Source organism: Zonotrichia leucophrys, chromosome 3 (assembly GCF_028769735.1).
Source record: "Zonotrichia leucophrys gambelii isolate GWCS_2022_RI chromosome 3, RI_Zleu_2.0, whole genome shotgun sequence".
In the NCBI taxonomy this organism is placed as follows: Eukaryota; Metazoa; Chordata; class Aves; order Passeriformes; family Passerellidae; genus Zonotrichia; species Zonotrichia leucophrys.
In genome coordinates this window covers 84,528,149-84,545,209 of record NC_088172.1, presented here as the reverse complement: position 1 = coordinate 84,545,209, position 17,061 = coordinate 84,528,149, and the positions used below count along the sequence as shown (strand labels likewise).

The window sequence follows — 17,061 nt, the reverse complement described above, 5'->3', positions numbered from 1 at the left end:
AGGAAAAAAGATAAAATGAATATGAAGTCAGAGCTTAGAAAACCTTGTGTGCTATAAAAACAACCATAATACCTATGTATACAGCCCCCTAAGGAGAAGTTATCAACTTATGCACACAATTACAATGGAACAGGCAAAGAAAAACAAAAAGTAGTCCCAGTAGCTAGGTTCAGTCCAACAAGAAAAAGCAACCAAGAAATACAGACCTCAAGGGATGAGCCACAGGTTTTTGATGCACGTTACAAATGCATAAATTGACCATGCATCAGTAGCTCATGCACAAACTAGGGACTACATGAGGAACTATCAAAAGGCACAAGGGATTTGGCACAGCAAAAAGGAAACGAGCCGTTACAGTCTGCATTAGCCACTGTCACACTGCTGAATAATGCATCATCTTAAAAGTATTTGGTAAGGTGGTAACTAATCAGCATTATCAAAACAACCCACCAATTCTTCTGGTCTCTTAATTAGGCTTGCAAAAAAATCCGTATGGTCCTTTACTGTTTACAGACGGGTATTATCCTGGGATTCTGGAAGACATTATTTGCATGACTCCAAAATAAGCTTGGCTTCATTGCTGCATCTCTGTCTTGGCAAGGGATTTCAATTCTGAATTCTCGGGGAAGGAGAACAGTCGTGTGTGTCCCCAGCTCCCATTTCAAGTAAGAGTTCAAAAGTAAGAATTTCTACCCTTCTCTATTTCTATATTTTCAGTATCCACCAGACTGCTCAACTGAAAACACATCAACTTGTCCTTACCCCAGAACAGCAACCATGATTTCATTTTTGAAAAACAGGCCCCATCCTATTGAATGCTACCAAACATGTACCTCATCCTTTAGCTCAAATACATTTTGCATGACCTTACATGAATTGCTTAGATAAAAGCCTTTTTTTCTTCTACTTTTGTTATTTTAAAGTGCAGATGCATTTGAGTCATTTTCCCCTTTTGTTTCATATCCTTAAGATCCGCAGCTTCAAAGACAAAATGTCAGCATGCAGTCGATTTATGACTGAATTCTTGAAGAGACACTGAAGAATTACCTTGTCAATCACCCCAAGGACTCTGAAGGTCTTCAGTTCCTCGGCAGGGCTCCTTAGGTTCCAAGAGGGCCTTGAACTTAGTGATCCTGGAGGCTAATGGAAGATATCAAAGATTATACATCAATCAGGGTGGTACTTGAAGGAAGACTGCCTGCTGAAGCAAATGCCAGGCCGAAGGAAACTAAATTTATCATAAATCAGAGAGACTGAAGATGAAAGGAGAAGTTTTCTGTTTGTCCTTAGTGGGGAAAAAAAAAAAAACAACTTGCAAGTAAATAAAAGTCAAGATAACACTGAAAACAAAAATTTAAAAAAGAAAAAAGCAATGAATTTTTATATTTTCTATGCTTAATGGAACCCAGAAATTGATTACTTAGTTCTTACCACATAATAATAATCAATCAAAGCCTTACAGGTATTCTGGGTACAAAATAATTCAGAGATCACTGAGGAGGAGAAAGCAAATTAGAGGCTTTTTAAGCCTGAAGAACATAAAATATAGAATTATAAATGGGGTTCTCTTGCTCTCTGGTGAGCTGTATGAAATCTCTTTAATAATAAGGTGCACAACAGAAATGATTCCTAAAGCTGCCTTAGAAAAAAGTAACTAGCTATGTATCATTAATCTAGAAATTAACACCACAGCAAGAAAATTGGCAGGTGCTAACTATTCAAGTAGTTAATATGCTAATATACATAGATATTTGTCCATACTATGTTTTGTAGTTTCTCAGAGCAAATTCAAAGCTTGCATGCCAGAGGGGGAAACAACATTTCAACTGCAAGTCTTTTGGGACAAAGATCAACATTTTAAGCATCCCATATACCTCTGGCATGTGAACAAATATTTTCAGCAGTTTCTAGTTGCCAACTGAGAGAATTTATTAGATCTTCCTCCAAAAAGTCAACATGTAGCTTCTAGTAGAACCACAGACCTGCATCTCTTCCTCAAAAATAAGGTAACTTCATTTGCAGAGCTGCTGAATGCCAAACTCCTTTGAAGCATAACCTGGCCTCCCCAAGTAGATTTCTATCTCAGAAAGGTGCAAAGGAAGAAGGAGGTCAGAATTCTGAGGCAATATTTAACTGCTTTGTCACAAGGGAAAATGGTTGGTAAGCAAATACACTGTGGATTAAATGCTTAAGTATCAGGAAAAATCAAAAATTTTTCCCTTGTGATGAGAAACTCCAAGATCCTGGCAATTTCCTGCCACACTATTTTCCCCCCCTCAGGCATCCTTACTGTGCTACCCTCCAAGGCCAAAGCAACTCCTCAAAGCCTTCCCCATTCACTCATCAACACTCTTTCCTTCCAAATTCCTTCCTAAAAATCACTATTTATTTAAGTAATAATTGCCCACAAAATCTAAAAGAAAGGACCATAGATACAGTTCAAAAAGCTTGGAGAAAAGTGTGCTTTTCTGGGCTCAGTGTTTGGGAGTTTCTTAGTTATCTTCCTTTTTTTTGTATGGATCTGGTAATTGTTTTGTCACGTAAACCCTGCCAAGCAGGAACACCAATACCAGTTAAGAGAAAATAGCCCAGATTTTACAATCTAAAACTAAAGGCTTTAACAGAAAGAAGAATAAAAAAAAAGAAAACTGTACATGAACTTTTTTCTCCAAACCTAATTTCGGTTCCACATTTCAGTGAGCTGTTGAAAGTATTTTGAGAGTAGGCAATTTTTCTGCAATAATGGAAAACTTCCTTTGAAACAAAGAGTTGTGCTAACACAGTTTATTCATGACAAGATTTCAAAAGCATTCTAAGGAAGACATTTAAAGGAAGAGAACATTTCCTAATCCCCTAGAATACTATAAAAGATTTTCACTTCTATCTGCTTGCTTTTACATTTTATAACCATTCCTCAATAATCACACTTTTAATATTTTCTCTTATGAATAACATTTCAACCATGAATTAAGTTCATACATCTCTGCAGAAGTTAATAGTTGTCTAATAATGCTATACAATCAGATTTCTGCACCCATCCTGTCCAAAGAGCCAAAAAGCCCCAGTATATATATTTTAGGTCCTTCTCTAAATGTGACCAGTGGTGACACAGTTGATAATAGTATGTATACACACTGATTTTTATAAGTGTGCTCTATAGTCACTTCTTACCTTAAAGGGATTTACAATCACATCCACAGCTCCCAGCAGGCTCTCCATTTTTATCAGTTTTGCTCTTTACAGTACTTTGGTTTCACTGTTTCAGAAGTCTAATAGAAGAGCCCAATGATGGGAAGGCATCACATTCTGTTGTGAAGCAGGCTGGAAGCAAACTCTAAATTCCCAGAACAATTCCCAAAACTACAGCAATTAAGCACTCTATGAAACAGCCTGCTCCTCTGAATAGAGTAAAAATCCAAGCTCAGCATCTAGGCAGCAAGAAGAAAAATAACTAAAAACCCTCACTCTCATCAAAAAACAGAGGAACAAAAAAATACAGGAAGGAGGATAACAAAAAAAATAAAAAGCTTCATTTGCCTTTAGAAATGAGACAAATATTCAGGACAAACTGTCAGGCTACCTCTGCCTGCAGAAGGCCTTCAGCAGCCTGTCCAAATGCTCAGCATGCTGCTCAGGTATCCCTGGGTCTTCTCTGTTGTGGTCATGCCCTCTCTATTTCCAGACTACACTCTGAGCAGCACAGCTGGATTTATCCAGAGTTAGGACAGGCATCACCAGATCCTCTCCCACCATCACCTTTTACAGCATGTGCAGATTCCAAGAGGAAAAGGCTGATGCTGATTGTGATGCTCCTGCAAGGACCCAGCAGCCTGTGGCCCCTGCTTGCCTTTGGGAAGCTCTGGCTCTGTAAGCTACACAAGGAACACGGGCAGAGCCCTTGCCTCAGCTCTGGCATCACTGCCAGCAGGGAGAAGGGCAGAGGGAGGCACAGAACTCCACCAGCCAAGTAAGAGAAAGGGCATGCCATGTTAACCTCACTTAAGGCAAGAGCACTATCCCTAGCCCAGTGACACAAACACCATCTGATGGGAAATCATGGAATATCCTCAGTTGGAAGGGACTCATAAGGATTCAGCTCCTGGCCTCGCACAGGGAAACCCCAAAACCCACACCATGTACATCCCAGGCTGGGGACACCCCAGCATCTGTGGTGGGGTTCCTTGCACCCTTTTCCTCCTGGGATGCAGTGAAACATGAGGAATGGTGGAGTCCTGGTCCTTCCTTAGCTGCTCAAAGCAATCCACGTGCTCAAGCAGTGATGCCCCTTGCACTGGTGTCTCAAAGCTTTCCCAACACAACTGCTATTTTCCCTGGATTTCCCTCTGATTAAATATTTGATCTTTACTTTCCCCTCTTCATTCTTTCACCCAGAAAGCTCTGCTAATTTAGCTGCTCATGCTGCCACCTTCGACATCAGTCACCACAGATCCTCAGGATAAGAAAAGAGAACTTTCATGTACACCAGTGCAGACCTGCACATCAAAATGCAATCTCCCTTTGCCATCCAGAGGTCTGAGTCTGATATTTCAATATCTGTCTACCTGTAGCATAGCCAGATCTTCACTTGCAGCAAGGAGATGCCTTGTTTTGATGCAGATACACTGGAATCTGCCTCATGGCTGTGTCAGTGCTTCCAGCTCTCCTGGTATGGCAAACATCCTGGCCTCTTCCTCTCTCTGCACCAGCAGAAAAACAGGTTGGATTTCTGCATCTGAACCAGACAGAACTACAGTGTGCTTCAGGAGGCCCTCAGTGAGCACCAGCTGGGGAATACACTTTTCCTGAAGCTGGGGCACACCTTGGATGTGATCCTGGAAGCTGAGACTGAATTTCTTATGTTAAATTTATATCTCACAGAACTACAGCAGTGCATTTTCTTTACACTTCATGTAATTTTCATGCACATTTAATGAGAATTTTAGAAAGATATCTTATGGAAACCACAAAGACTCCTTCTTCTGTTAAGGCTTGCATGTATCTCTTGTTACTAAATTGCTTTGAAAAATCAAAAATAATTGACATTGTGAAAGACAACAGCTTTCATAATGGTGCAAAAAGAAACAACTCTGAATATGCGAAGTTAGCGTACGTAGAATCAGAACTAATTTCAAAGAGGGAATAAAAATATGCTTTATAAAAACTACCAAAGTTAAAACTGCCCCACAGCGTGTACAAGCAGCTGTGCTGGGCTTTGCAGCTGACAGCTATGCAAGACTCCAGCTTTCTGATGGTCAGGCCAGTGGGATTTAGAGGCTCTTGCTGCAGCTCCCACTCAGGCTTGGAGATGGCTCCCCAGAAACACTACTAATAAAGGGGCAGAGGAGAAAATGCAGCTTGAGAATCTGCAAAATGACCCAGTGCTGCTCTCACACAGTGCTCTGCAGCACTTGTCCAAGAGACAGCCCTTGAGGGTGCTGTGCTGCACCAAAGGAAGAAGAAGAGGACAGCATTTGCTGCAGGTTGTTTTTCCAGAAGGTTCACGTGCCTGTTTAAAAGCTCCAGAAGCTGTCTCCACATCTCCTGCTCTTATGGGTCACAGCAAGGCTTTTCTCAGTGTTTACAAGGCACTCAGATGAGTTCCCAGCTCAAGGGCACAGCTGAGTCAGTTCCCTAAGTTTCTTTTAAGCCCTCTACCCAAAACCTTTCTTTAAACAATGCCAAGGATTCTCCAAATACCATCTTCTTGTGCTCCTCTCTCGACCACTTGAACTTGCAAGCAGCAGGGTGGTTGCTAAGGATGCTATCCTTGAGAGCTGCACTGCTGAAAAGTAACAAAGTAGTTGTTCTTCATTTGGTTTCCATGACATCAAAGATAATTTTGCTTCTCAGCTCTCAATAACCAGACTTTTGCCTCTTTAGGGAAATCTGGTTTTGGAAGAGGCGAGGGCCTGGCATTTCCAGCCACAAAACAATGGCTCACTTCCTCCTTGCCTGGGCTCCCAGAGAAAAGCCAGGCTCTGTGCTTTATCTTCACCTGGGGTTCAGATGGCAAAGGGCATAATTAGTGGGCACAGTCTTTTGAGACTGCTGCAGGTGGCTCAGCACATGGCTCAGCACACAGCTGGCATCCCTGGCCTTTGGGAGATCTGACAGGCTGAGAAGTGCAGGACAATAACTGAACCTGCACTTCTGAGCTTGCCCCTTCCCTTGCTGGACAGGTCTCAGGCCTGGTGGCGGAGAAGGAGGTAAAATTCCATGTGTTTAGGGCACCACAGGAAACACAAAGCCACCTCCAGCAGACAGGGGTGACAAAGCAGTTCTGCCCTGTGACACCAGGTCATGAACAAGAGCACTTTGCCTTAAATGCCCATGCCCACTCACTAGCCAGACCTCATCCTCCAAGGTACAAATGCCCATGACATTCCCTGCAGTGAACCAAGCTTTCCATAGCAAAACTGCACTCTGCCACTCCTAACAGGGGCCCAGGTACTGCACCAACCCTGCCCATCATGCACTTACTATCTTTAGGAGAAGGACACAAAGTATCAGCAAGTTGCCACTGGTATCTCCCAAATGCACTTATCACTGTCCATATGGAGTGGTACAATTCATGAAAACTCCAATATAAACTATCGTGGGAAGTAAAAATAATAAGCAGTAACTAAAGTGCAACAATTCAGGCCTGCTCAGCGGCCAACACATGGGAACAGCCACATTCCTCATTTTCCTTAAGACATTAAGCAAAAGCACAGAGCGTGCCAATTCTTTGTGGTCCCTACCACTACCCTCACATAATTTTGAGAGTTAAGTTCTTCTTCCAGGTAACTTTCAGCTATGAACAAGAGACAAGCTGTTTCTCACCACAACTATCATGACCCATAAAGACCTTCTGCCCTCGATTTCAGCAAATTCCAAAATTCTAAGATAAAAGTAAAATTCATGCATTATGAAGAGCAGCAAATAAAGGACATTAAAATACATGTACAAACTTAGGGAAAAAACAAGGCTAAATCATGGCTGCATGGCCTTTTTTGTAAACAGGAGAATCAGCCAGGTGCAACACTTTGTACAAAACAAGATTTGCCATGATTGTCAATTTTGAGTCTCAACACAGGAGGAGAATGGTTTTTTATTCTGTCTGCTTTTTTTTCTTGTCTTATCCCAATTAAATCTGCTTTTCTTTGGATCTGCAAAGAAGGCATGTGTCTTATTCAGTACAGCATAAAAGAGGAAATACTTTACCTCTTAAGCTCACACAGAAAAATGCAACCTATTTCTTCCTCCTTCTCAACCACAGTTAGTTTTTAAACTTATAAAAAGGCAAAAATAGGTTGTTCATGGATTTTTTTCTCTTGTTCTTCAGTTTCCAAACACACTGAGGATTCCATTCAATATAGCTTCTTCCCCATTTTCAGGGGTGTTTGACCCAAAGAAAGAATACCTAGTAGGAGTTCGTATCTGTCCAAAATATTAAATTGTTCAAAGTACAGTTCATAGCAACAGCAAGACTCCATGCCTCACAAAATATATCCCATTTGGAACATCCTCAAAATTGTACTTGTGGGCTCTCAACATGAAATAATCTACCTTAAAAAATCACTATCTTTGCTTTTTAAATTTACTTATTAGATAGACAGCTTTTAGAAGGCTTCCAATTTTTGCAGCAGTTGTCTCCTTAAAGCATTTTTAGATCTGTGCAAAGTAAGAAGCAATATCTTCTATCCCTTTTGTTATCCCTTGATATTAGAGAGTCAGGAAGTTTGCAGCTTTTATACTTACTGCAATAGGGCAGTCATTGACAATAACACAGTTTAACACGACTGCAGTAAAAGTCTAAAGTAGAAACAGATCAATCCTAAAGGAACTGTTTAAGGAAGGACAAGTTAGATATTTATGGAGGGTGTCTTAGAACAAGCTTTGTTTGTCTTTTGTACAAGCACAGATAAAGGTGTTCTGCTCAAGAAATTAGCACAGAAACTTCTCAAAAATCAAAAAGGAACTGATCCCACAAGCATATCCAAGAGAGACATTTCAAAGGATCAGGAAGAACCTTTGCTCTGTTAAGGACTTGTTCTGTGGAAAATTAATTTGATCCCCTCTACTCTGTGCTTGACTCACTTGTGATACATCACTATGTGCCAGGCTAAAGAAACCAACAGGTTTCTCCCTCCCTACAGGACCAACCAGCATTCTCATGGAAAAGTCAAATGAAATGTTACACTCTAGAGTGGTTTTTTCCTTTACCTTTAGATTCTTCAGCATGATGAAAAATGTCTACATCATCAACCATGAGCAGTAGGAAAGCACATGAAAAGCAGTCCTGTGTTAAACCAAGCACTCCCCTTAAAATTATGAAGAATCAGAAAGAATGGCAACTTAACAGAAACACAACATCAAAATACTCCTCCAGCCTCCCAAAAGAGAAATTCTAGACAGCTTTTGAACCTTAAGCTAGAATATGCTTTGCTACTTAATTATAACAAATTCTGAAAAAAATGAATTCAGAAAAAAATTAATTAAAGCCTACCATAGAAACAGATGCATCTTCAGAGTTTTTATGGTAGAGACTGGAAATTTTTTCAGCACGCATAAGGTATTCTGCAGTCTTCCTTTTCACCGCTTCTCGACGAGTTGGACTTGATTCACCTCAATGGAGAAAAAAAAAGTGATGTTTTCTATAAAGAGAGAGGTACTAAGCAATCAAAGCACATGACTGCTTTGATTCTACCTTTTTGATTTCCTTTAGGTTATTCATAATCAAACCTAAAGATATGCATCTTCTAAAAATCCAGTACTGTGATCTCAGAGTTCTGCACAAATAACAAATTAGGCCTTGCTATAGACTACGGTAAATAAAAAGCCTTTCCTAATATTTCTGTTATTTGGTATATGTTCCTATGGTAACATAGATAAGAACTGAAACAAACCACTGATCCAAACCCTGCATTCCAAAAAGCAAAATCAATTAGGAAAGACAAAATAAGATGATTATAACAAAACAATGAACTTATTTTTCCCTCAGGTTGTTGCCCTGTTCTTCTAAAGTTCTTCTAAATCTTCTGATGTTTACATTTTTGTAATAGAGTTTCTCACACACTTTTCATCAAAATAATCATTATTCTGCATTACTTTCTAGAAGAGGAGAGAATTAGTAGACTGTTAGTTTGACCAGTGTGGTTGGAGAAGTAGCAATTTCATCCTCAAATCCATAGTTACTTTTAGAATTCTATAAATATCAAAGTCCAAAAATAAACGTGCTTTTTTGCCTTAGACATCCCAGCATGTGAGTGTCATTCATTTCATGTCATATTGCGACATCAGGTATCCAGTATGGACCCTCCTAATTATACATGAAGTCCAGAAATGCTATTGAAAGCAAGAAGGCAACTGAGGAGAGGCACTAAGAACTCCTGCTCTCAGTTTTTCTGTGCTAGACATTCCTCGCCTCTTGTCTTGGGGTAACATGAGAAGAAAGCAATAAGCACTTGCACCAACTACTTCACTTTCCAGATGGCCACACAACCACTGTATTAGTTCTGATCTAGCCAAACTCTTGGTGAGAACCACATGGCACCACACAAACACTGAATTCACTCTGAAGCTTTCAGTTTGGCTTAGGCATTCACATCCTGAGCGATGTATTGCTGTAACAGACTCAACCTGTGATGGCAACACCCAACCAACCTCAACCACCTAACAAAGACAAGAGACTTCGAGACTCAACTGTTACAACAGAGAAATGAGATCATTATGCTGAAAAAAGACAGAGACAACTGTCCCAGAAGAAGACTGAAGGTCAGCAAAGACCTGATGTGGCCCTGACAGTCTCTCCCAGCCCTAACTGAGGCCATCCAAGACTTGCAGAAACAAAGCCTTGACTGTGACAGGCTCTGCACTGCCAGGTGCAAGCAGCACCTCTCAAACCGATGCTCAACAGGGCAAGGAACTGCAAGGATATCTGCCCAACAGCTACTCCACATGAAAGACAAGGCAAGGAACAGGAGAGGCAATAAATTAAACACACAGATACACAAACCCCAACCAACGGCAGATAACAGATATTAACAAAGACTGGAGCTCGTAAGACACTGATCACGGGGCCATGAAAGGAACCGAGTGTAACCTTGAAGGAGTTCAACCAGAAACTTTGTAACTGATAAGAAAAAAAAAAGGATTATTGTGGGTTATCAAGAATGAGTCTCATAAAAAAGGGCAAGCTTATTATGGAACTTCTGATAGAGAACTTACTGTGTGAATGCCTGCATTCAGAAATTACTGCAGGAGGTTTTCAGGGGCAATGTGTAAGACAATGTGAGATTTTCAAAGACAGAATTAAAGGTAGGGGTCAAGGTGGATTGTTTTAAAATAGAGACTCCCATTCCTTTCATATCACAACTAGAGACTGCCCAAACACACAGAACCATCACACCCAGACTCCATCAAGAGTAAGCAGAAGAGACTTTGGATCTACTCCAAGTTCTGGGATAAGTGAGCTCTTGTAAATTTTACTATCCACCTCACAACAGGAGGAAAAAGTGATTGTTCCCTCCTTGGATATAGACACAAGACTGCTCTGCTCCCTCCTTGGATATAGACACAAGATTGCTCTGTAAAAACCTTTGTCTACACTTCATTTGAGACAGACAGAACTTCAGTGCACTTTCCGCATACAATATTATGGATATTTATCAATATCTCAGTAATTTCTCTCACTCTAAAGACCTAGGGAAATCTTGGTTAAAAATTCCCTTCCTAAGACTGCCAGTATTATTCCCACCTGGATAAAAACAAAAAAATAGCATCACTCAACTCTTTGAAGTTGAAGTTGGCATTATCAAAAGAGAGTAGATACACAGTATTTTTTTCAATAAGCCCGTGTTGCAATTTCCTAAAACAGGACTAACTCTGGCTTTCATCTCTGCAGGTAGTGTGAAAGCACCACCAAACTTCTTCGTGCTGCTGCACTGGTGAACACCCACGTTCTCTCAGACACACCGAGTGGCAGCTGCTCGGGGAAAGCAAGACATCTGCACAGCAACAATAAACTCTGCAGCCAGCATTTCCTTCAAGCTGCTAGAAAACTGCTAGGTCAGTGTCTAAGGCTACCATAAAAGTCAAGCTTACTGCTTAATTGTTAGTTATGTGTATTTAGTTTGGATGTTCCTTTTTTCCAATGCTTCAGTAATTTTACAGTAATTAAGGCAAACCAGCTAGGATGTCCCCTCAGAGCTGTCTTTGTTCTCCCTACTTTCACAAGACATTAATTCCAGTTTTCCTTCTACTTTTCCTTCCCGAATAATTTGTTAAATAACCTTTGCAAGCTGTTCCTCTCATTAAAATCTTCAGCTATAAAAAAGGGTGTGAATTCAAAAAATAACATTTATTCAACAAGTTCCCACATTGTATTTGTGGATAAGATCATTAACAGTTCAGTGTCTGAATACTTTAACAAGTGGATGACTGAGAATTAGGTTCATGAAAATAGGATTTTGGCTTTTTATTTTTTTGCATTAGTTTAACCAAGAAAATGTAAAAGCTACATTGCAATACAAATTCCCATTTAAACAGCCAATATCTCACAAAAATCTGTAAATAAATACAGGATATAAATTTAATAAACAAGTAAATGCTACTTAAAAAGCCTCAAATACAGACAGTAACAATAAAGACCCCATTAAGCTAAAAATAATCTTTAGCATTTGTGCCAAATTTGAGGTCATAGAACTGTTCACTTAAAACCAAATAAATCACTAAAACACAGTACTAGAACAAATCCTTATATCTGACAGATGTCAAAGCTGTGATTCGGACTCCATGGGTTTTTTTAAATGCAGTGTTACATTGTGTCATGAAATACTGGTTTTGGTTAAGCAAAATGTATTTTCAAAAGAATCAATTTAATTTTATAATAAATTAGGAATAATCATTTATTCCTAGTTAAGAACTTTTGATTTAAATATTGTGTGAGCATATTGAGCTCCTATTTCCACTCTGTGGTTAGCTCACAGTAATCTAAAGAGGTATCTCTCTAATTACAATTTAAACTTGAAAGGCATTTTTCTTAAAATGCCAGCAAACAGGAAATGTTTAAACTGTGTCAAAGCCTTTGATGAATCTTTACAACTGCTCATAAAAGCTCATCCTGCTTAAAATAATATTGATTTTTCATTTATTTTCCTAGATATTAGAAGATTTATGTTTCATCTGATCAGGATCAAAGCTCCTCTCCCCTCCTGATCACTGGGATTAAATCAGCAATGTCATTTTACACTTTTAAAAACTACACTGCTAAAGCAAGATATAAAAGTGCAGCAAGGCTGATCATAGGGACCTTAGAATAAAAACCCCTCAAGATTCCCCATTTCTCTCTCTCTCTGCTTTTGCTACAGAGCAGCTGTGCCTCACACAGATTCACATGAATGAAAATATTAAGGCGAGAAACCACCCACTTAGTTTATTTTCCATATGACTTTCCTGTAATTATTTTGTAAACTGTTCACACAACAATATATAAAAACATCTGCAAAAACAGGTAATTAATGTGTCAAGCCAAACTAATGCATTTTTTATGGTGTCCATGCTTCGTCAACTGTAATTATAACTCTTTTTAAGCAAATGATGATGTGTTTGTTGCAATGTGCAAGTGGTTATTTTAGATGCTCTGTTTACTATTACTGCAAACAGAATATAAAAACTCTACAGCTACTTTGTTGCACATATAAGCCTTCATCCACACACACAAGCACAAGCAGGCTGCTCCCTCATTTTCCAAAGGCTTTGCCTATTTCAAAGAAGTAAAAATATCCTAAAATGAAAATTGGCTTTGGAAAGGCTGACCAGGCCACCCACTGACTAAAGTAACAGCAAGCCAGAATATTAGGACAGCAGCCAATGATTTAAAATTTGTTCTTTAATTTATATTTCTAAAAACAGCTCAGCTACAATATATTTACAAACATAGATATTCCTAACAACACTCAAATGATTTTGAGGGTTTGACAGGAAAACCACAAATATTGGAATAATTGTGCCACTGAGTTCTTCTGTGTCTGATTGTCTGCCCACAGTGCACTGATTTGAACAAAAAACACAAACAAGGAGCACTTCCATAATGTACAGCAGTGGCATCTGGAAAACTAGCAATATTTATGTTTGTCTTCTTCTCAGAATCTTCACTCACACTTCACAGTACCTCAGAAGAGGACACACCTTGAAGAGATCAGCTAACTCAATGCTCAAGTGTTCAGCTCAGTTAACTGCTCATTCACACATCAAATCTTCTGTAATTCTATCATATAGTAAAATTACCAATGCTTAGGTAGTAATAGCAAAAAGCTATTGAAAGGGGGCCATATTCAATAAACTCAGACAAATAAAAAAATTGGGTCAGTAAAGACTGTGGCCAAAAATCTGTCCTTTTTCCTCAAATAATCTGGGATACTACAAGGAGAACACATCTCAGACACACAGAAGTGCTGTCAAAGTTGCTCTGGTGTGTAACTATTCTCTTCCAAGGATCCAGGATGAAGTCATGGGGAAGATCTGTTTCTCTCTGGATGATAAAGATATTTCTAGTTGCCACTTGCTACTAACATATACAAAAAAACCCCAAAAATCATTAAATCATTATATGTAGCACCCACCCAGGAATTCTAGATATCCCTTCCTTTCTTTGTGCCTGACCAGTTCCAAATCATCCCCCTTAAGGTGTTAAGAGGTTTTCCTCAGCAAGAGTTAATCTGTCAGGGCAACACAGGCGCACTCCCTACTTGAGTAGGTGGGTGGCCAGGACAGGAATATTTTCACAGAAAAAGTAAGGCCATAAAGTTAATATTACTTGTCCCAATCCTCTGTGACCTCCTCTTCCTGCTTTTCTCTCAGACTTACTAAAAATATATGTGGGCTGCCTTCCTTTAAAGAAGATATCAGAAGAGATTTGCTCCAGGAAGGAATATCCTCCTGCAGAACAAGCTACAAGGAACTTGTACGAGACTGCCTGTTGTGCCAGCCCCAAACTCCACGTTCTTAACAATTTAAACAGTAAAACTTTCTCTAAATACTGAAATCTTCAATGAAACATTTATAATTGCCAAATCTAACAGCTATAATACCATTTTTTATTTTTAAAAGTTTCTTTATCTTCTTCACAGTCTTCCTGCACATATCACCCAGCTGGATTGCTGAATTTTTCAAAGAATTGCTCTCTATAAAAATGCAAGGGAGTAAGCCTTAAAAGATTTATTTCTTCTCACAATGAAAAGAGGTTTAGCAGCACCTTCCTTATTAGTGGGTAGCCCAGCTGTTATTTTTGCCTAATTGGTTCAAGAGGACCTCTGTTCTTCTTAGGGCAAACACTTCTTACATCATGTGAAGCAGACTCCTTTGTCCATATTAGCCAAACAAAAGCTCAGGCACACCGTAAGTGACAATGCGACTCATAATCCAGCACGGGTTTGTGATGACTTTGGACACTGTTTTATAACCCCAAAATTTATTTCAGGAAGGGGAAAAGCTGCTGATTTTGGAACGAGTCTCCACCAACTTTCACAGGAGGGAGGGTAACCTTTAATTCTCAAACAATTACTTAAGTGAAATGTGGCAGGTGCTGGGGTAGACGGATACTGCAGCATCAAGGAAAGAGCTATAGATTTGAGCAGCAGGTGGGGCTTGGAATTGTGAAATAAGACCACTACCTCATCAGCTCTAGTATGCTTTACATTATATTAACAGTGAGTTACTTTGAGGTGCTGATCAAATTCTGCTGCTGAAAAAAACCTGTAAATATTAAATAATAAGACAAAGGTTAAGTCCTTTATGATAAAACAGCTTGAAGTGATCTTTTTTCCTCTTTTTATTTTTTCTTAAGGTTTTGAGATTTATTAAGACACAACACATTTATCAGAACCATTCTTTCTTGCTTTTCTGAAGATTCAGGACAGTACTTCACTCTATCAACCAAGAAGAAAAGCCACTTAGAAGTCAAACCTTTCACACCAAAGCACAAATTTGTGACAGTGAGTGAATGCCTACAAATTCTTCTTCCAACTTTCCAGTGTGCTGGTAACTATTATGTCCATATGTTACTTACATCATCTTCACTGCAGGTAGCCTGAGACCCTTAGAGATCTATATTTCCTAGGATGTTGCCAGTTCTACATCCTGTAGAAAACCTATGGCTACACACCTGTCATGTAAATGTCTAGGTAAACATTTCTCCAGGGAAAAAAAAAATGTTGGCACATTTGCCAAAGTTAAGCTTACACAGAAGATGGTGTGGGTGAAATGTGTTTGAGTGAGTGTGTTTGAGTTAAGAAGGAGTCAGTAACACTGAAGATGTTGTAACTTGTTAGAAATATTAACCAACAAACATCTGCTTCTAGATAAACTCTCATGTTAAATCCACAAGGTGGTGGTAGCTTTTCATGTACCTGGTAAAAATAAAATTAATGGTCACAGCATCCAGCATTTCAGGGAGGAAAATCTTAACTTCCCATCTATCTGCTAATACTTGTAGTCTTAACTGTGCAGTATTTCACCCAAATAAGACTTAATATGACAAATATTCTTGAATGTTCTTCCATAGAACTACACTCTAAGTGTTTCAAGACAGAAGAACAAGCAGTGACATTCTAGCACAGTGGAAGGAACAAAATGGTGACAGCAGCAGCAAGTCCTCCAACACAAGCACCAATGGAACAGGGGAAGAACACTGACAGCCAGGGCAAGGATAGATGTTATCCAGGCCACCACCATGAGAGAGAGGAAATTTCCAACTTCTCTGCACTTCTTGACTAAAACGACAAGTTCAAATTAAAATCAGCATCCACAAACATCCCTTGCTTCAGAGCAGAGGGAATCCAGGCACACAGACACCTACCCCTTCAAGTAAGAACAGTTTACTGCCGGGGAAAAAAAAGAGAAAGGCAGATTAAAAAAACCCAATTATGAGATTCATAAATCCTGACAGTCTAATATTACTCCTATTTATGTATTAAATGCAACTCATATGTATTTTTATATACTCCTATGGGAAATGGTATTTTTCCCCGAGCACTCACAAGAATCTCTAAAACAGAAGAGCCAGCAGCAGGCCTTGAAGAGATCAAACCCATACTAGTCCTAGACAGCTCTGAAGCTAAGGAGGCTATTTTAAGATACTGGAAGAGTTAAGAGGAAAAGAGGACAGGAAAAGAGAAAAGGAGGATGTGAAAAGAGAGAAGCTGTATATGCAAGAACTGTTTGGGAGAGAATCAGAGCACTGATTATCATGCAGCATCATGCCCTTAAACCTATCTATGCAATTTTTCTATTCCAGTAATTTGCCTCAATTCACCTACAGTGCCTAAGGCATTGAATTCTGCAGCCAGAGACTTCAAATTTCTCACCTGCGGACAGCAGCGGCACTGTAACCTAATCAGTCTGCCCTGTCTACCCTGCATGCTGCAAGAACTGTGGCAGCCCTACCGCGTCTTCTGATGGGAGGCAGAAACCCCACACAGCTACAGTCAAAAAAAGATTCCTGCACTTTGCAGCTAAGTGTTGTGGCTAACAACAGCTGAGATAAAAGGCAGTGCAGGCTGGAAGAGATGTCTGTCAAAGAGGCCAGGCACAGGCAGCAGCCTGGCAAGGAACTGCTATGAGGAAAGACTCCAATCTTGGAAAGGTCAGAACAGCACCAAGTCAATGGAGCTAGCTGTGTCCCAAGAGGGAAGGAAAATGAGCTTTCTAAGGCTCACCTGGTCACGTATTTATTAATTCTTTAACAGTCACCTGCTAAGTAACCACATTCAGAGTCATCTCTGCATCACACCCTACACACTGGCTTGCAGGTATTGCTATAATTCACTTTTACATGTATTGCAAGGCTCTAAGCTCTGCAGCATGTACCGAACCTCACACCTTTATCAGCCTCTTGGTGCAGACAAGTCCTGCAGTTTAATTGGAACTTCACCTTAAGTGTTCCTTTACATAGCCAGATCTGGCTGTATTTATACAGTAACCAGTTGCTGGCATTGACTACATACTTTAATCATACTTTACTGACACATGCTGTATTTTACTGGTTTGCCACAACAAGGTGTCTAAACCCAGCACTTTCAC

General features: G+C 39.6%; 1 protein-coding gene across 1 annotated transcript in view; it reads right to left on the bottom strand.

Moving 5' to 3' along the window:
- RPS6KC1 (ribosomal protein S6 kinase C1) overlaps positions 1-17,061 on the bottom strand; it is an 85,253-nt gene that overhangs the window by 39,221 nt on the left and 28,971 nt on the right. The window contains exons 8-9 of the mRNA XM_064709089.1: positions 8,489-8,607; positions 1,048-1,140 (exon numbers count right to left, since the gene is read on the bottom strand). Coding sequence (XP_064565159.1) covers positions 1,048-1,140; positions 8,489-8,607 — 212 coding nt within the window. The remainder of the gene's footprint in view (positions 1-1,047; positions 1,141-8,488; positions 8,608-17,061) is intronic.